Source organism: Mobula birostris, chromosome 6 (assembly GCF_030028105.1).
Source record: "Mobula birostris isolate sMobBir1 chromosome 6, sMobBir1.hap1, whole genome shotgun sequence".
Lineage (NCBI taxonomy): Eukaryota > Metazoa > Chordata > Chondrichthyes > Myliobatiformes > Myliobatidae > Mobula > Mobula birostris.
In genome coordinates this window covers 34,343,084-34,363,451 of record NC_092375.1, presented here as the reverse complement: position 1 = coordinate 34,363,451, position 20,368 = coordinate 34,343,084, and the positions used below count along the sequence as shown (strand labels likewise).

The 20,368-nt window shown below is 42.6% G+C and overlaps 1 protein-coding gene across 3 annotated transcripts in view; it reads right to left on the bottom strand.

The window, feature by feature from the left end:
- Window positions 1-20,368, bottom strand: part of cep97 (centrosomal protein 97) — a 92,910-nt gene that overhangs the window by 49,880 nt on the left and 22,662 nt on the right. The window contains exons 1-3 of one of the 3 annotated variants that reach the window (XM_072260192.1): window positions 20,228-20,291; window positions 14,922-15,064; window positions 13,886-14,044 (exon numbers count right to left, since the gene is read on the bottom strand). In XM_072260192.1, coding sequence (XP_072116293.1) covers window positions 13,886-14,044; window positions 14,922-15,064; window positions 20,228-20,279 — 354 coding nt within the window. In that variant the 5' untranslated portion in view covers window positions 20,280-20,291. Of the gene's footprint in view, window positions 1-13,885; window positions 14,045-14,921; window positions 15,065-16,730; window positions 16,767-20,227; window positions 20,292-20,368 lie in introns of those variants that run through there. The other 2 variants (XM_072260193.1, XM_072260194.1) reach the window with 2 other exon arrangements.

The window sequence follows — 20,368 nt, the reverse complement described above, 5'->3', positions numbered from 1 at the left end:
CGGGGGATGAAAGGACTGCACGTCTCCAGAATGACAACGAGAGGCACGAGGGTGGCAGATAAACCAGAAATGATGTCATCAAAAGTGTCCTTCGTTAAATGAGCAGGAGCTATACTTGCTTTGCTACACGTCGTTCATCTTCAATAAACAGAGGTTTTCTACTTCAGTTTCCAAAGCAAAGCGATACCAGTAGCATTCAGGAAAATTTAATGTTCACTCTGGTCACATCAGACTGCACTACCCTTTTCTCAAAGGGTGCCCCAACCGGTCATCCTTGTAATTCTCCTCTGCACTCTTTCTATAGTTTCCACATCCCTCCTGTAGTGATGTGACCAGAACTGAGCACAGTACTCCAAGTGGGGTCTGACCAGGGTCGTATTTAGCTGCAACATTATCTCTCGACTCTTAAACTCAATGAAGGCCAATGCACCGTATGCCTTCTTAACCACACAGTCAACCTGCGCAGCAGCTTTGAGTGTCCTATGGACTCGGACCCCAAAATCACTCTGATCCTCCACACTGACAAGTATTACCATTAATACTATATTCTGCCATTATATTTGACCTACCACCTCACAGTTATCTGGGTTGAACTCCATCTGCCACTTCTCAGCTCAGTTTTGCATCCTATGAGTGTCCCACTGTAACCTCTCACAGCCCTCCACACAATCCACAACACCCCCAACCTTTGTGTCATCAGCAAATTTACTAACCCATCCCTCCACTTCCTCATCCAGGTCATTTATAAAAATCACGAAGAGAAGGGGTCCCAGACCACATCCCTGAGGCACACCACTGGTCACCGGCCTCCATGCAGAATATGACCTATCTACAACCACTCTTTGCCTTCTGTGGGCAAGCCAGTTCTGGATCCACAAAGCAATGTCCCCATGGATCGCATGCCTCCTTACTTTCTCAATAAGCCTTGCATGGGGTAACTTATCAAATGCTTATCAAATCCATATACACTACATCTACTGTTCTACCTTCATCAATGTATTTAGTCACATCCTCAAAAAATTCAATTAGGCTCGTAAGGCACATAGAAACATAGGAACTTAGAAAATAGGTGCAGGAGTAGGCCATTTGGCCTTTCGAGCCTGCACCGCCATTCAGTATGATCATGGCTGATCATCCAACTCAGAACCCTGTACCAGCCTTCCCTCCATACCCCCTGATCCCTTTAGCCACAAGGGACATATCTAACTCCCTCTTAAATATAGCCAATGAACTGGCCTCAACTGTTTCCTGTGGCAGAGAATTCCACAGATTCACCACTCTCTGTGTGAAGAAGTTTTTCCTAATCTCGGTCCTAAAAGGCTTCCCCTTTATCCTCAAACTGTGACCCCTCGTTCTGGACTTCCCCAACATCGGGAACAATCTTCCTGCATCTAGCCTGTCCAATCCCTTTAGGATTTTATACGTTTCAATCAGATCCCCCCTCAATCTTCTAAATTCCAACGAGTATAAGCCTAGTTCATCTAGTCTTTCAACATATGAAAGTCCTGCCATCCCAGGAATCAATCTGGTGAACCTTCTTTGTACTCCCTCTATAGCAAGGATGTCTTTCCTCAGATTAGGGGGCCGAAAATGCACACAATACTCCAGGTGTGGTCTCACCAAGGCCTTGTACAACTGCAGTAGTACCTCCCTGCTCCTGTACGCGAATCCTCTTGCTATAAATGCCAGCATACCATTCGCCTTCTTCACCGCCTGCTGTACCTGCATGCCCACTTTCAATGACTGGTGTATAATGACACCCAGGTCTCGTTGCACCTCCCCTTTTCCTAATCGGCCACCATTCAGATAATAATCTGTTTTCCTGTTTTTGCCACCAAAGTGGATAACTTCACATTTATCCACATTAAATTGCATCTGCCATGAATTTGCCCACTCACCTAACCTATCCAAGTCACCCTGCATCCTCTTAGCATCCTCCTCACAGCTAACACTGCCGCCCAGCTTCGTGTCATCCGCAAACTTGGAGATGCTGCATTTAATTCCCTCAGCCAAGTCATTAAGATATATTGTAAACAACTGGGGTCCCAGCACTGAGCCTTGCGGTACCCCAATAGTCACTGCCTGCTATTCTGAAAAGGTCCCATTTATTCCCACTCTTTGCTTCCTGTCCGCCAACCAATTCTCTATCCACATCAATACCTTACCCCCAATACCGTGTGCTTTAAGTTTGCACACTAATCTCCTGTGTGGGACCTTGTCAAAAGCCTTTTGAAAATCCAAATATACCACATCCACTGGTTCTCCCCTATCCACTCTACTAGTTACATCCTCAAAAAATTCTATGAGATTCGTCAGACATGATTTTCCTTTCACAAATCCATGCTGACTTTGTCCGATCATTTCACCGCTTTCCAAATGTGCTGTTATCACAGCTTTGATAACTGACTCCAGCAGTTTCCCCACAACCGATGTTAGGCTAACCAGTCTATAATTCCCTGGTTTCTCTCTCCCTCCTTTTTTAAAAAGTGGGGTTACATTAGCCATCCTCCAATCCTCAGGAACTAGTCCAGAATCTAACGAGTTTTGAAAAATTATCACTAATGCATCCACTATTTCTTGGGCTACTTCCTTAAGCACTCTGGGATGCAGACCATCTGGCCCTGGGGATTTATCTGCCTTTTATCCCTTCAATTTACCTAACACCACTTCCCTACTAACATGTATTTCCCTCAGTTCCTCCATCTCACTGGACCCTCTGTCCCCTACTATTTCCGGAAGATTATTTATGTCCTCCTTAGTGAAGAAAGAACCAAAGTAATTATTCAATTGGTCTGCCATGTCCTTGCTCCCCATAATCAATTCACCTGTTTCTGTCTGTAGGGGACCTACATTTGTCTTAACCAATCTTTCTCTTTTCACATATCTATAAAAGCTTTTACAGTCAGTTTTTATGTTCCCTGCCAGTTTTCTCTCATAATCTTTTTTCCCCTTCCGAATTCAGCCCTTTGTCCTCCTCTGCTGAACTCTGAATTTCTCCCAGTCCTCAGGTGAGCCACTTCTTCTGGCTAATTTGTATGCTTCTTCTTTGGAATTGATACTATCCCTAATTTCCCTTGTCAGCCACAGGTGCACTACCTTCCTTGATTTATTCTTTTGCCAAACTGGGATGAACAATTGTAGTTCATCCATGCGATCTTTAAATGCTTGCCATTGCATATCCACCGTCAACCCTTTAAGTGTCATTTGCCAGTCTATCTTAGCTAATTCACGTCTCATACCTTCAAAGTTACCCTTCTTTAAGTTCAGAACCTTTGTTCCTGAATTAACTATGTCACTCTCCATCTTAATGAAGAATTCCACCATATTATGGTCACTCTTACCCAAGGGGCCTCTCACGACAAGATCGCTAATTAACCCTTCCTCATTACTCAATACCCAGTCTAGAATAGCCTGCTCTCTAGTTGGTTCCTCGACATGTTGGTTCAAAAAACCATCCCGCATACATTCCAAGAAATCCTCTTCCTCAGCACCCTTACCAATTTGGTTCACCCAATCTACATGTAGATTGAAGTCACCCATTATAATTGCTGTTCCTTTATTGCACACATTTCTAATTTCCTGTTTAATATCATCCCCAACCTCACTACTACTGTTAGGTGGCCTGTACACAACTCCCACCAGCATTTTCTGCCCCTTAGTGTTATGCAGCCCTACCCATATCGATTCCACATCCTCCTGGCTTATGTCCTTCCTTTCTATTGCGTTAATCTCCTCTCTAACCACCCCACCTCCTTTTCTTTCATGTCTATCCCTCCTGAATATTGAATATCCCTGAATGTTGAGCTCCCATCCTTGGTCACCCTGGAGCCATGTCTCTGTGATCCCAACTATATCATATTCATTAATAACAATCTGCACTTTTAATTCATCCACCTTGTTACGAATGCTCCTTGCATTGACACACAAAGCCTTCAGGCGCGCTTTTACAACTTTCCTAGCCCTTATACAATTATGCTGAAAAGTGGCCTTTTTTGATCCTTGCCCTGGATTTGTCAGCCTGCCACTTTTACTTTTCACCTTACTACTTTTTGCTTCTACCCTCATTTTACACCCCTCTGTCTCTCTGCACTGGTTCCCATCCCCCTGTTGTGAACTAACCTCCTCTCGCCTAGCCTCTTTAATTTGATTCCCACCCCCCAACCATTCTAGTTTAAAGTCACCTCAGTAGCCCTCGCTAATCTCCCTGCCAGGATATTGGTCCCCCTAGAATTCAAGTGTAACCCGTCCTTTTTGGTACAGGTCACGCCTGCACCAAAAGAGGTCCCAATGATCCAAAAACTTGAATCCCTGTCCCCTGCTCCAATCCCTCAGCCACGCATTTATCCTCCACCCCATTGCATTCCTACTCTCACTGTCGCGTGGCACAGGCAGTAATCCCGAGATTACTACCTTTGCGGTACTTTTTCTCAACTCCCTTCCTAGCTCCCTATATTCTCCTTTCAGGACCTCTTCCCTTTTCCTACCTATGTCATTGGTACCTATATGTACCACGACCTCTGGCTCCTCACCCTCCCACTTCAGGATATCTTGGACACGATCAGAAATATCCCAGACCCTGGCACCAGGGAGGCAGACTACCATCCGGGTCTCTGGACTGCGTCCACAGAATCGCCTATCTGACCCCCTTACTATCGAGTCCCCTATTACAACTGCCCTCCTCTTCCTTTCCCTACCCTTCTGAGCTACAGGGCCGGACTCTGCCGGAGGCACGGCCACTGTCGCTTCCTCCAGGTAAGCTGTCCCCCCCCCAACAGTACTCAAACAGGAGTACCTATTGTCAAGCGGCACAGCCACCGGGGTACTCTCTATTACCTGACTCTTCCCCTTCCCCCTCCCCCTCCTAACCGTGACCCACTGGTCTGCCTCCCGTGGCCCCGGTGTGACCACCTGCCTGTAACTCCTCTCTATCAACTCCTCACTCTCCCTGACCAGACGAAGGTCATCGAGCTGCAGTTCCAATTCCCTAACGCGGTCCCTTAGGAGCGGCATCTCGGCGCACCTGGCATAGATGTGGACGTCCGGGAGGCTTGGAGACTCCAGGGCCTCCCACATCCGGCACCGAGAACAACAAACTGCCCTCACACTCATACTGCCCCTCTCCTCAAATAACAACAAAAAAAAATGAATACCAAACCTTCCTTGCCTCGCCCGTCTCTGCCTAAGCTCATTGAGTCAAAGCCCTTAAGCCTTCACTCTGCTCCCGGCTCACTCCGCAGCCCGCAAGCTACGCTGCCCGCTGTATGAGGCTCTGTTTCTTTTAAATCTTCCGCGCTTCACTGCCCGATGTCACTCGCCTGCGCAGTCCCGCCTCTCTGAAAGCCAATGGAAAAAAAAACCGAAAAATTCAAATATGTCTTCCTCCGCACTCCCGCTCCGATTCTCAGACTTCCTTCTTCGAATCAAACCCGAAGCAGGATTTCTGTCCTTTTAAATCTTCCACGCTTCACTGCCCGACGTCACACCTGCCCGACCTGCCTTTGACAAGGCTATGCTGACTATTCCTAATCATATTATGCCTCTCCAAATGTTCATAAATCCTGCCTCTCAGGATCTTTTCTATCAACTTAACAACCACAAAAGTAAGATTCACTGGTCTACAATTTTGTGGGCTATCTCTACTCCCTTTCTTGAATAAGGGAACAATGTCTGCAACCTTCCAATCCTCCGGAACCTCTCCCGTCCCCAATGATGATTCAAAGATTATCACCAGAGGCTCAGCAATCTCATCCCTCACCTCCCACAGTAGCCTGGGGTACATCTCATCCGGTCCCAGAGACTTATCCAACTTGATGCTTTCCAAATATAGAAAATTTAATAGTGTCCAGAAGGCTTTAACATGCCTAGATGACAAGTGAAGTGTTGTTCCTGAAGCTTGAACTGGACTTCATTATAACAGAACAGGAGGCCTCAAATGACAAGGTCAAAGTGAAAAGATGGCAGGCATCTGGAAGCACAGTGTCACTCAGAGACCAACATTTTATAAAGGATCATCATAACTTAGCTGCTTATGTATTCTATGTCTTTATTTATGAGGCATTTGTGCTTTATAAACTGTTGTTAGAAATATGGCAGGGGGATAGGAACCAGTATGATAGAGCTGAAGATGAGTCAGCACTTTACAAATAGATGATGGATGTAACATGAATGCAAGGATGAACAAGCCAATGATTGGGTACAAATGCAGTCAGAGCAAAGAGTTAAATCATATCACAGAGGTAAAATTTAGAAGGGTGAAGAATGCAGGACTAAAGGTGCTGTATTTGAATTCGTAATAAGGTGGATGAACTCATGGCACAATTAGAGATTGGTCGTTGACGCTGTGGGCATCACAGAGTTGTATCTGAAAGAAGGCCATAGTTGAGAGCTTAACGTGAAAGCATATACTTGTAACAAAAAAACAGGCAGGAAGGCATAGGCGGTGGTGTGGTTCTATGGTTAAGAGATGGAATTACATCTTTAGAAAGAGATGACATAGGATCAGAGAATATTGAATCTTTGTGGGTGGTTAAGAAACTGCGAGGGTTAAAAAAACTATTATGGGAACCATATACATGCCCCCAAATAGTAGCCAAAATGTGGGGTTGAGATTACAAAGAGAGCTGGAAAAGGCATGTAATAAGGGTAATGACACAAGTGTAATGGGGCACTTCAACAAACAAGGGTATTGGGAAAATCAGGTTGGTGTCAGATCGCAAGTGAGGGAATTTGTTGAATGCCTATGACAGGGCTTTTTAGAGTAGCTTGTGCTTGAGCCAACTCAGGAAAGGCCATCTTAGATTGGGTGTTGTGTAATAACCAGACCTTATTAGGGAGCTTAATGTAAAGGAACACCTAGGAGTCAGTGATCATAATATGATTGAATTCATACTGCAATTTGAGAGGGAGAAGCCCAAGTCACATGTATCAGTATCACAATGGAATAAAGGGAATTACAGAGGCTTGGGAGAGGAGCTTGCCCAGATGGACTGGAGGAGGATACTGGCAGGGATGACGGTATGGCATACATGGCTGAAGTTAATGGAAATAGTTCACAAGGTGCAGTATAGGTATGGCCCATAGAAGAAGTAGTTCTCAAATGGCAGAGGTAGGCAACTGTGGCTGACAACAGAAGTTAGGGACTGCATAAAAGCCAAGGAAAGGGCATATAAGGAGGGAGGGAGGGAGAAGAGGAATGCGGTAGTCATAGGGGATTCCATAGTCAGGGGAACAGACAAGAGATTCTGTGAGCCTGATAGAGATCCTGCATGGTGTGTTGCCTCCCAGGTGCCAGGGTATGGGATGTCTCAGATCAGGTCCAGAATATTCTGAAGGGAGAGGGCATGCAGCCAGTTGTCTTGGTACATGTTGGTACCAATGACATAGATAGGAGAAGGGAGGAGGTCCTGAAGAGAGATTTCCGGGAGTTAGGAAGGAAGCTGAGAAGCAGGACCTCCAGGGTAGTAATCTCGGGATTGCTACCTGTGCCGCGTGCTAGCGGGGGCAAGAGTAGTCGGATCAGGCAGATGAATGTGTGGCTGAGAGACTGATGCAGGGGGCAGGGCTTCAGATTCTTGGATCATTGGGATCTCTTCTGGGGGAAGCATGACCTGTTTAAAATGGACGGGTTACACCTGAACCCGAAGGGAACCAATATCCTGGCGGGAAGATTTAATAGAGCTGTTAGGGAGGGTTTAAACTAATTTGGCAGCGGGATGGGAACCGGAATGATAGAGTGGAGGAAGGGGAAAACAGAAATAAATCTAAAATAGTGAGCAGTAAAGACGTCAGGAAAGACAGGCAGGTGATGGGGCAAATTTGCAGCCATTGGGATGAGTTGCAGTGCAATCAAAGCAAAAAGTACCAAATACTAGTCTTAAGGTGTTATACTTAAATGCACATAGCATAAGGAATAAGGTAGATGATCTTGTCGTACAGCTAGATTGGCAGGTATGATATTGTGGCCATCACTGAGACCTGGCTAAAGGATGCATGTCTCTGGGAGCTGAACGTCCAAGGATACACGGTGTATCGGAAGGATAGGAAGGTAGGCAGAGGGGGAGGCGTGGCTTTATTGGTAAGAAATGATATCAAATCATTAGAAAGAGGTGACGTAGCATCGGAAGGTGCAGAATCTTTATGGGTTGAGCTAAGAAATCGCAGGGGTAAAAGGACCCTGATGGCAGTTATTTATAGGCCTCCAAACAGCTGCAGTGATGTGGACTACAAATTACAACGGGAAATAGAAAAGGCTTGTCAGAAGGGCAGTGTTATGATAATTGTGGGGGATTTTAACATGCAAGTGGATTGGGAAAATCAGGTCGGCACTGGATCTCAAGACTGAGAATTTGTAGAATGTCTGCGAGATGGCTTTTTAGAACAGCTTGTTGTTGAGCCCATTAGGGGATCGGCTGTACTGGATTGGGTATTGTGTAATGAATGGAAAAAGGATGCAACGTAGCTGATAAGAGAAGTCAAAGCCAAAGTTAAAGCAAGGGAGAGGGCATACAAGGAAGCAAAAATTAGTGGGAAGACAGAGGATTGGGAAGTTTTTAAAAGCTTACAGAAGGAAACTAAGAAGGTCATTAAGAGGGAAAAGAGGAACTATGAAAGAAAGCTAGCAAATAATATCAAAGAGGATACTAAAAGCTTTTTCAAGTATATAAAGAGTAGAAGACAGGTGAGAGTAGATATAGGACTGATAGAAAATGATGCTGGAGAAATTGTAATGGGAGAGGAGGAGATGGCAGAGGAACTGAACAAGTATTTTGCATCATTCTTCACTGAGGAAGACATCAGCAGTATACTGGACACTCAAGGGTGGCAAGGAAGAGAAGTGTGCACAGTCACAATTATGACAGAGAAAGTACTCAGGAAACAGAATAGTCTAAGGGTAGATAAATCTCCCGGACCAGATGGAATGCACCCTCGTGTTCTGAAGGAAGTAGCTGTGGAGATTGCAGAGGCATTAGCAATGATCTTTCAAAAGCCAACAGATTCTGGCATGGTCCCGAAGGACTGGAAGATTGCATATGTCACTCTGCTATTTAAGAAGGAGGCAGCGAAGCAAAAAGGAAATAATAGACCTGTTAGTTTGACATCGGTGGTTCGGAAGTTGTTGGAGTCGATTGTCAAGTATGAGGTTACGGAGTACCTGGAGGCATATGACAAGATAGGCAGAACTCAGCATGGTTTCCTTAAAGGAAAATCCTACCTGACAAACCTATTACAATTTTTTGAGGAAACGACAAGTAGGCTAGTCAAGGGAGATGCAGTGGATGTTGTATATTTGGATCTTCAGAAGGCCTTTGACTGGGTGCGACACATGAGGCTGCTTAACAAGATAAGAGCCCATGGAATTACAGGAATGTTACATACGTGGATAGGACGTTGGCTGATTGGCAGGGAACAGAGAGTGGGAATAAAGGGATCCTATCCTAGTTGGCTGCCGGTTACCAGTGGTGTTCCAGAGGGGTCCGTGTTGGGGCCTCTTCTTTTCATGTTGTACATCAACGATTTGGATTATGGAGTAGATGGCTTTGTGGCTAAGTTTGTTGACGATACGAAGATAGGTAGAAGGGCCGGTAGTGCTGAGGAAACAGGGAGTCTGCAGAGAGACTTGGATAGATTGGAAGAATGGGCAAAGAAGTGGCAAATAAAATACAATGTTGGAAAGTGTATGGTTATGCACTTTGGCAGAAGAAATAAACGGGCAGACTATTATTTAAATGGGGAGAGAATTCAAAGTTCTGAGATGCAACGGGACTTGGGAGTCCTCGTGCAGGACACCCTTAAGGTTAACCTCCAGGTTGAGTCAGCGGTGAAGAAGGCGAATGCAATGTTGGCATTCATTTCTAAAGGAATAGAGTATAGGAGCAGGGATGTGATGTTGAGGCACTATAAGGCGCAGGTAAGACCTCAGTTGGAGTACTGTGGGCAGTTTTGGGCTCTTTAATTTAAGAAAGGATGTGCTGACGTTGGAGAGGGTACAGAGAAGATTCACTAGAATGATTCTGGGAATGAGAGGGTTAACATATGAGGTACATTTGTCTGCTCTTGAACTGTATTCCTTGGAGTTTAGAAGAATGAGGGGGGACCTCATAGAAACATTTCGAATGTTGAAAGGCATGGACAGAGTGAATGTGGCAAAGTTATTTCCCATGATGGGGGAGTCTAGTACGAGAGGGCATGACTTAAGTATTGAAGGGCGCCCATTCAGAACAGAGATGCGAAGAAATTTTTTTAGCCAGAGAGTGGTGAATCTATGGAATTTGTTGCCACGGGTGGCAGTGGAGGCCAAGTCATTGGGTGTATTTAAGGCGGAGATTGATAGGTATCTGAGTAGCCAGGGCATCAAAGGTTATGATGAGAAGGCAGGGAAGTGGGACTAAATGGGAGAATGGATCAGCTCGTGATAAAATGGCGGAGCAGACTCAATGGGCTGAATGGTCGACTTCTGCTCCTTTGTCTTATGATCTTATAAGGTAGCAGAAGTGAGTGGGAAGTTGGATGATTGGGAAGCTTTTTGTTTAAATCCAACAAAAGGCAACTAAAAAAGCTATAAGTAGGGGAAAGATGAAGTATGACAGCAAACTAGCTAATAATATAAAGTAGGATACTGAAAGTATTTTTCCATTGTATATAGAGTAAAAGGGAAGTGAGAGTTGATATTGAACCATTGAAAAATAATGTTGGTGAGGTAGTAATGGGGGACAAAAAAACGGCAGATGTACTTAATGGGTACTCTGCTTCCATCTTCACTGTGGAAGACACTAGCAATGTGCCAGTGGTCCGTGATTGTCAGGGTGTAGGAGTGAGTGCCATTGCTATTACAAAAGATATATTACTAGGCAAACTCAAAGATCTTAAGGTAAATATATCATCTGGACCATAAGGACTACATCCCAGAGACCTAAGAGAGGTTGCTGAAGAGATGACGGATGCATTAGTCATGATTTTCCAAGAATCACTTCATTCTGGCATGGTCCCAGAGGACTGGAAGATTGCAAATGTCACTCCACTCTTTAAGGGAGGAAGGCAAAAGAAAGGAAATTATAGGTCTGTTAGCCTAATATCAGTGGTTGGGAAAGTATTAGAGTCTATTAAGGATGAGGTTTCAGGGTACTTGGAGACTAATGATAAAATAAGTCAAAGTCAGCATGGTTTCTATATAGAGAAATCTTGCCTGACAAGTATGCTGGATTCTTCGAGGAAGTAAAAAGCAGGGTTGGACAAAGGAGAGGCAGTGGATGTCAGTTACATGGATTTTCAGAAGGCATTTCATAAGGTGCCACACATGAGGCTGCTAAACAAGATAAAATCCTCTGGCGTTTCAGGAAAGATACGGGCATAGATAGAGGAATGGCCGACAGGCAGGAAGCTGTGAGTGAGAATAAAAAGGACCTTGCAACACACATCAAAGTTGCTGGTGAACGCAGCAGGCCAGGCAGCATCTCTAGGAGGAGGTACAGTCGACGTTTCGGGTCGAGACCCTTCGTCAGGACTAACTGAAGGAAGAGCTATTATGAGATTCTCTCACTAGCTCTTCCTTCAGTTAGTCCTGACGAAGGGTCTCGGCCCAAAATGTCGACTGTACCTCCTCCTAGAGATGCTGCCTGGCCTGCTGCGTTCACCAGCAACTTTGATGTGTGTTGCTTGAATTTCCAGCATCTGCAGAATTCCTCGTGTTTACTATAAAAAGGACCTTTTCTGGTTGGCTGCCAGTGACTATTGGTGTTCCTCAGGTGTTAGTATTGGGACCACTACTTTTTACATCATTTGTCAATAATTTGGATAATAGAATTGATGGCTTTGTGGCAAAGTTTGTGGATGATACAAAGATGGTGGAGTGCTGAGGGAGCAATGTGATTGCAGCAAGACTTGTACAAATTGGAAGAATGGGTAAAAATGTGGCAGATAGAATACAGTGCTGGGAAATGTATGATAATGTAAATTGGTAAAAGGAACAATAGTGTAGACTATTATATAGATGGGGAGAAGGTTCAAACATCAGAGGTGCAAGACTCCCAGAAGGTTAATTTACAGGTTGAGTCTGTGATAAAGAAGGCAAATGCAATGTTGGCATTTATTTCAAGGGGAACAGCATAAAAACAAGGAGATAATGCAGACCTTTAAAGGACACTAGTCAGGGCGCAATTGAAATATTGTCAACAGCTTTGGGCCCCATATCTCAGAAAGGACGGCCGAGCAGACTCGCTGGGTGTATGGCCTAATTTGCTTCCATGTCTTATGGTCTAAAACATTGTCACTTTTATAGACTTATACTCCTCTATACCCATGTCTCTCTTTGTTCTGCACGTCCTTTAAAGATGAACATCATCCCTGAGCAGAAAGAATCTGGCAAAATTTTGGACTGAATCTCTTTTTTAGGACAGAAAAGGAAACATGGACTAAAGTGAAGGATGTAGTGAGACAGGGTCATAGGAATTGGTACATAAAGGAGGGATGAAGGATGATGGGCAGATGGATACCATTTCATATTTACTTCTAACATCTGAAACCACATGGTCATAACAGTCTGTTTGAACTTCCCCTCAACCTTAACCATCCATCACCCCCCTCATTAAAAAGCCTTTGAAGTTCTCCTCAGTAATAACAAAATGATGGTAAGTGCTGAACAGGGGTGACAAAGTAATTTACCTGAATTTCCCACCTGCACTTGTGTACAGACAGCTTCCAGCACATGCACTGTAATGCCAATGACAGACATACCATGGCTGTCTACTTGCAAACTAAATTCTATTACACATGCAAGACACACAAGAACACTGAACCAGACTCAACTCTTAAAGGCTTTCTTCAGTGTTAGGTAAAAAGGACTGACCCTGTTGGTACTGGTGTCAGAGAGACCAAAAGAAAGCCTTCTCCCAGCAAGTAGATGCTTTATTTCATTTGTCAGTGCTTGTCTCCACATAGCCAACCATCACAATTTGCTACAGTTGTCCTCAGAACACTTCTTTCCCCATCTACCCTCATTCCCATTTACCTGCGCAACTCTGCCTGCCATGATCCTCACCCAAATCACTTCATCAGCATTACAGAAACATATGTAGCACCCTGAGCTTCATGCACAGTAGACAATTAGGACCTCCTTTTTAGCAGGACGTGCAGAGTGTGGTCTGTGGGCTACAGCTTCAGCATTATCGGGTAACGTTTCAGCAGCACGAGCTGCAGGCAATAGAACTACCAGAGGAAAAGCAATGACAAAATACAATACTGGCAGTCATTATGTATAAATAAACATTCAGTAATTTTAGCTTCAAACAAGTGCTCCTTTGTAAAATAGAAATAATAAGTTAGCAACTGTACTATCAGGAAGCAAGATAAATTAAAAAGTACATTTGTAAAAGTTATGAGAAGCAGCTTTAGCAAGGAATGTGATGCAAAGGTTCTTGAAAAGAGGGTGAACAGTTATTGCTGTTGGAATTATTTGAAGTTTCAAGTAGAGGTAATGATAGATCAAGACTGGGAAGATTAAAGGAATGTTTAACATTGCCAATCATGTAAATTAACTTCCTATTCATGTAAATTAACTTCCTATTGCTTTAAAATATTTAAAAGTTTCGATAAACACTCAAGTTCCATGCACCAACAATCTTCAGGCCATGGCACTCAGGGACTTGTGCTTATGTTATCTTTGTGACCGTATGTGCCATGTGTGACCGTACACGCCCTGTGGGACCGTACATGCCGTATTGTGCACCTTGGTTGTAGAGGAACATTGTTTCATTTAGCTGAATATGTGTACAGTTGAATGACAATTAAACTTGAACTTCAGTCATGAAATTAGAAGAAAAAATGATCAGAATACAATCACTTTAATCATAGGTTGTAGCAACTGAGATTGAAATAAACAAATGTACAGTACCTTGATGTTGTTCCCCGCTAAGTTAAGCCATTCTAGATGGATCAAGTCCTTGAGACCTTCAATAGTTCCAATGCTGTTATTAGGCAAATTTAAAACTCGCAAATTGACAAGCTTTGCTATACCAATCATCCGGACTAGACGATTGTTAGCTGCAGATAACTGCAAAAAGAACCAAAAGCAATTAGTTCATTACTTGTAAATGAGGATTTGAATTAGCCACAATATAGCAGACTTTCATTGATATTTTACTTTTTCATCTAATCAAAATTAAACATGTTTCAAATAGTATACTTGCATGGAATTTGCACTTTCCGTGAATAGCAACAGATCTAATTGATAGTTCAACCACAGAACCCACCAGCTTCTCCATGTGACAGGCACAGTTAAGGGATAATATATTTTTTAATCTGCTAATACAGTATTCTAAATGCAAAGTTGTTAGCTGTTAATATCCATTTACTCTTACGAAGACATTCATAATTTAGTACCTAGCAGATGAATTGCTTCTTACAGTACAGAAAACCTCTGATTTTGGCATACTGTACACACGTGGCCAAGTGGTTAAGGCATTGGACTAGCGACCTGAAGGTTGTGAGTCCAATCCCCAGCCGAGGCAGCATGTTGTGTCCTTGAGCAAGGCACTTAACCACACAGTGCTCCTGCGACGACACTGGTGCCAAGCTATATCAGCCCTTGCCCTTCCCTTGGACAACATCGGTGTCGCGGAGACAGGAGACTTGCAGCATGGGCAACTGCCGGTCTTCCATACAACCTTGCCCAGGCCTGCGCCCTGGAGAGTGAAGACTTTCCAGGCACAGATACATGGTCTCTCAAGACTAACGGACGCTTTAATTTAATTACACACACTAAGATAACTTGCACATTTAACCCATGTAATACAGAAAAATATCCCAAGCAAGAATAAAAATGAGAACTTAAATCAAGTAATTGAAAGCTCGATTAAATAGTCAAATGACCCAAAACAATGATGCCTTTTCTAGAAATTTCCAAAGAGAACAACCATTTCACCACCTACTTGCACTAAGTCGCTGCATTTTTCCACATTTTCCAATTTAGTCAGTTGGTTCTTGTCCAAAATTAGGGTGAAAATATTTGCCGGGCATAGGGAAGCTGTATCAAAATGCTGCAATCCCATCTCTGATAAATCAACCACACAACCTTAAAAATAATTGTAAAGATTAAAATCAGCACCTATTTCCTAAAATATAATGCATTTTAATCATCTACAACTGTTTCTTTTTAAATGAAATTGTATGGTTATATCATAGCAAGCACTTAACCAATCAGAATTTTACTGAAATTCAAATGCATACAATGTTTGTGAAAATAATCAAAGGTTTAAAAATATAATGCTATTAATACATTTGCTATTGCTCAGTGAGTGGTGGGTGCTGATGCATTTTTGCTGAAATAGGTGCGGGGGAGGTTGATGCTTTGCTGCTACTAGAGGAGGAGAGGATGTTTTTCATGGGTGTCCACAAAGACTAAGGATTTCAGGTTGTATACTGTATACATTCTCTGATAATAAACTGAACCATGTAAATATAATGGCATAACATGCCTTATTCAGGGGAATTCTGTTAGCTCTCTATTAGGTCAACCAAAAGTAAACATCACCTGGTCAGGCTAGCAAGCATTTGTAGAGGCAAAGTTGAGCTTACTGTCATGTGCACAAGTACATGTATTCACAGGTGCAAAGACTTACTTGCAGCAGAAGCATAGGCACATAGCATCAGATCCTCAACACTTACAAGAAAAACATAAACTATACAAATATAGTCAAGAAATCCTGGAAAACAACTCATTAATTGAAAGATCTGGGCAGATCAACATGGTGGAGGAGGGCAGGAAAAGAATATGTATAGCAGAACATCTAAAGCAGTTATTGTGTAAAACATACCTAAAACATCAGAATTTGTGAAAGACTTCCAGAGGCACAAGAGAGCACATTTTAACAAACTTCTGCGAGGTGGTGCTATGAAGCCACATATTTAATAGAAGCACCACGGGAGACCATGGCAGACGTCATGACTACTTCACATGTGACAAGTAAACAAGATAGAAACAAACAAGAGAAAATCTGCATATGCTGGAAATCCAAAGCAACACACACACAAAATACTCAAGGAACTCAGCAGGCCAAGTAGCATCTATGGAAAAGAATAAACTGTCAAGGTTTCGGGCTGAGACCCTACAGCAGGACAAGAGAGAAATATAGCTGTAATGCCTTACATAAAGGTCATATTTTACAATAAATTGATTGCATATGCTAGATTTATGAAATAATTTAGATTTGGAAGTATATTTAAATTTCCAGACATGTTAGGAGGAAAATATAAAATAACTATTAGTTAGGCCGCAGTTCAGAACATTAAAGCCTTTGATAAGACATAGTGTAGATTTGCTAGGAAAGGAAACTATAGAGACACAGAGAAGCCTGATAATTCAGTACCACAGTGTGCAAGTATATTAGCGACAAAAAAGAATTCGACTGCACAAGAATGTGGAACATTGACATTAGTTAGTACTGCTCGAGCTAACTTCTAGCACGTGATTTGCACAGTCTCCTTATATACAGTTAAAGTTCAATGGCTCTGTAGTTAGCAAAATCAGAAATTTGACAGATTAGGTCATCAGGCAAATCAATGACAAAAAAACCTCAAAGGACGGACGGATATGTACACTTTGGACTGTGACCCTGAGCAGATGATTAGACAGCAGCAAATGTACAATTTTAAAAGACTATAAGCACAGTGAAACAAAAAATAAACAAGGACTTAAGTTTTACAGTTTTGATCTGTGAAAGACTGGATTACAACAGTACCTAAATTAGATTGCATTCAGAGACTGACCTAGACATCTGAAAGTCCCCAATGAATCTCCTGTTGCATTGGCCATTCTGACTTTCTTCTCATCACTTTTAACAATATCCTTTCAAGCACCATCGTGGTCTCTGGAATAATTCTATCTACTTTCTTTCAAAGCTTCCAAAACAATAGCCACACATATTGCATTGGACAAGCAGATTTTCTGGATTTACAGTACACTGGATGAACTCAGCAGGTCGGGCAGCATCAGTGGAAACGATGAGTCGACGTTTCGGGCCGGAACCCTTCGTCAGGACTGAAGAATGAAGGAGGTGGAAGGATTTGAAGAATGCTTGTAGGTTCAGTTGAAAGACCAGTAATTTGAAAGACAAAGGGGTGGGGGAGGGGAAGCATCGACATCATAGGCAGGAAAACAATGTGTAGTAGAAAAAACGCAAACAACAGGAATTCTGCAGATGATGGAAATTCAAGCAACACACATCAAAGTTGCTGGTGAAAGCAGCAGGCCAGGCAGCATCTCTAGGAAGTGGTACAGTCGACGTTTCAGGCCGAGACCCTTCGTCAGGACTAACTGAAGGAAGAGTTAGTAAAAGATTTGAAAATGCTTCAATCTCTTACTAACTCTTCCTTCAGTTAGTCGTGACGAAGGGTCTCGGCCTGAAACGTCAACTGTACCTCTTCCTAGAGATGCTGCCTGGCCTGCTGCGTTCACCAGCAACTTTGATGTGTGTTGGTAGTAGAAGAAGGAGGCGGAACTATGAGGGGGGTGATAGGCAGCTGGGGGAGGGGGCAGAGTGAAATAGGGATAGAGGAAGAGAGTGGGAGGGAATTACCGGAAGTTGGAGAATTCTATGTTCATACCAAGGGGCTGGAGACTACCTAGACGGTATATGAGGTGTTGCTCCTCCAACCTGAGTTTAGCCTCATTATGGCAGTAGAGGAGGCCATGTATGGACATATCTGAATGGGAATGGGAAGCAGAGTTGAAGTGGGTGGCTACCGAGAGATCCTGTCTGTTGTGGCGGACAGAGTGGAGGTGCTCAACGAAGCGGCCTCCCATTCTGCGTCAGGTTTCACCGATGTAGAGGAGGCCGCAACAGGAGCACCGCCTCCTTCTTCTACTACCCATTGTTTTCCTGCCTATGACGTCGATGCTTCCCCTCCCCAACCCCTTTGTCTTTCAAATTACTGGTCTTTCAATTGAACCTACAAGCATTCTTCAAATCCTTCCACCTCCTTCATTCTTCAGTCCTGACGAAGGGTTCCGGCCCGAAACGTCGATTCATCATTTCCACTGATGCTGCCCGACCTGCTGAGTTCATCCAGCGTACTGCAAGTGTTGCTTTGATCACAGCATCTGCGGATTATTTTGTGTTTAAGATTTTCTGGATTACCAGATGTTCTTATTTTGTTAATACCTGAATACACTTTTAATTACCTTGCTTTTTTGATATTACTCAATACAATAAATTTTGCAGTATATCCATTAAATTTAATAAAGAGAACCTGGGAACTGGGGCCTAAGGCAGCTGGCAGGAAGCACTGCAATTATTACCTGATGATCCAAATGCTGAACCATTGGAATTTCAAAACACTGAGTAGAAGGTTAGCACAGTTTCGTTACATTTGGCTTTCTCCTAAATATCCTCCCCCCCACTCCGCGCTGCATTAACTAACACAGCTTGCATTATATTGCAATATTTTACTTGGTTTCAGCATTTCACCCAGTTCAGACATTCAAGTGCAGGCATATGCTGCCTTTCAGAAGACATCAAAGTCCAGTTTTCCATTTTGTTGGGGGGAGGGGTGGATATTAAGAGATCCCAAAGAAAACAGGAAGATCCAGTTCATTACTCAATTGCTCAGTCAAAATTGCTAGACAAATAATTTTTTTTAAAAAAACATTGCTGAGAATCAGAGTTAAAATTGAATGTTTTAAAATATTATAATTTAACTTCATCTTCATTCTACTGGCAACTCATTTCTCCAGTTAGAACAACTGCAATTACCACAGGGTCCTGCAGTCTGCAGGCTAGAAAAGATGCAATCTAAAAAGATTTGAAATGTTTTGACTTATGTCATCCTATAGAAGCAGTGTGACTGAGTATTTTCTGTTTATTTTAGATTTCCAGCATCTGCTGTTTTGAACATTTGCTTACTAAACAGAATTGTATTTTAAATTCTTAATGCTTTTGTTTAAACAGGGACTTTAGTTCATTAGTTTACTGGGGTTTCATACATCACAAATGATGCTTACAAATTTCTTTAGTTTTTTTTTAGTGGAGAGCATTCTAGTTGTATCCTGTTATGGATTCTCCAATACACAGGATCACCAGGGACCGCTAGGGTTATTGACTTAGCCAGCTCCATCACAGCCACAACCCTCCCCACCACTGGGAACCATTGGCAGGAGGTGGTGCCTCAAAAAAAGTGGCATGCATCATTAAGGACCTTCTCTATCCGGGACCTGCCCTCTTTTGTACCATCAGGGACAAGGTACAGGAGCCTGAAGATCCAACTTAACAATTTAGGAACAGCTTCCTCCCCTCCACCATCCAATTTTTCAACAGCCTGTGAACATGAACATTATTGCTGTTTAAATTGGTTATTTTTGAAATTTATAGTTTTATGACTTTGCACTACTACTATTACAAAACAACAAATTTAATGGCATAAATTAGAGATAATAAGTCTGATTCTGAAGGTTTCATAAAAAGTCCTAACATTAATTCCAACATACATGTATTTTGGGGTAATTATACTCCAATCTGAAATTGAAATTTCAGTTTCTCTTTTTACAGATGCCACCCAACCTACTGAGTATATATATCCAGCATTTTCTGCTCTTATTTCAGATTTTCAAGATCAATATTTTTCTACCAAATTTGAAATGAAAATCTGTAAATGTTGCAAGTCCCAAAAATAAACCTAAAAGTATAGACTGGGCGGCATTTGTGTAAAGAGAAACAAAGTTAACGTTTCAGATCATCAATTCTGACGAACGGTCTCAGAAATGAAATGTTAAATTTTCTACTACATCATCTGACATGCTGATGTATTCCAGCACTTTCTATATCTATATCTATATCTGTCATTGTTTTTACGTTCATTACTCACCTTAAAAATTAGAGCATCAAACAAAGAAACAAAAGAAAAACATAGCGATCGTGCGACATTGTCTATAACGAAATTATCAAAGAAATAACAGTTTGCATTAGTGGTTTAAGTATTGTGCTTGTTGTCCCCTGGTAGCTGTAGTCAGAGAGTTCTCACCATTCCCTTCACATCAGAGCAATTGGATAGTCAGACAACTACAATACCCAGACTCCAACGGGTACAATACGCATAATACTAGGCCAGTAAAGCGTACATCACCGTTATCCACTCACTACCTCAAATTAACAACAGATAAATTATGCTGCTATACAAAATACAGTCTTGTAAATTCAAAAAAACGCGTAATGTGTCCATTGGTTTTCAAATAAACACTTACTTTCCAACGCTTTAACTGTCATCTCGAAAGCTTCTTCCTTCCCAACCGCCATCACACAACTTCCCGCTTGGTGAACGCCAAGCAACCGCTATATCAGCTGATTGGCTACTTTAATTACACGAACAAAAAATATCCTTGTAT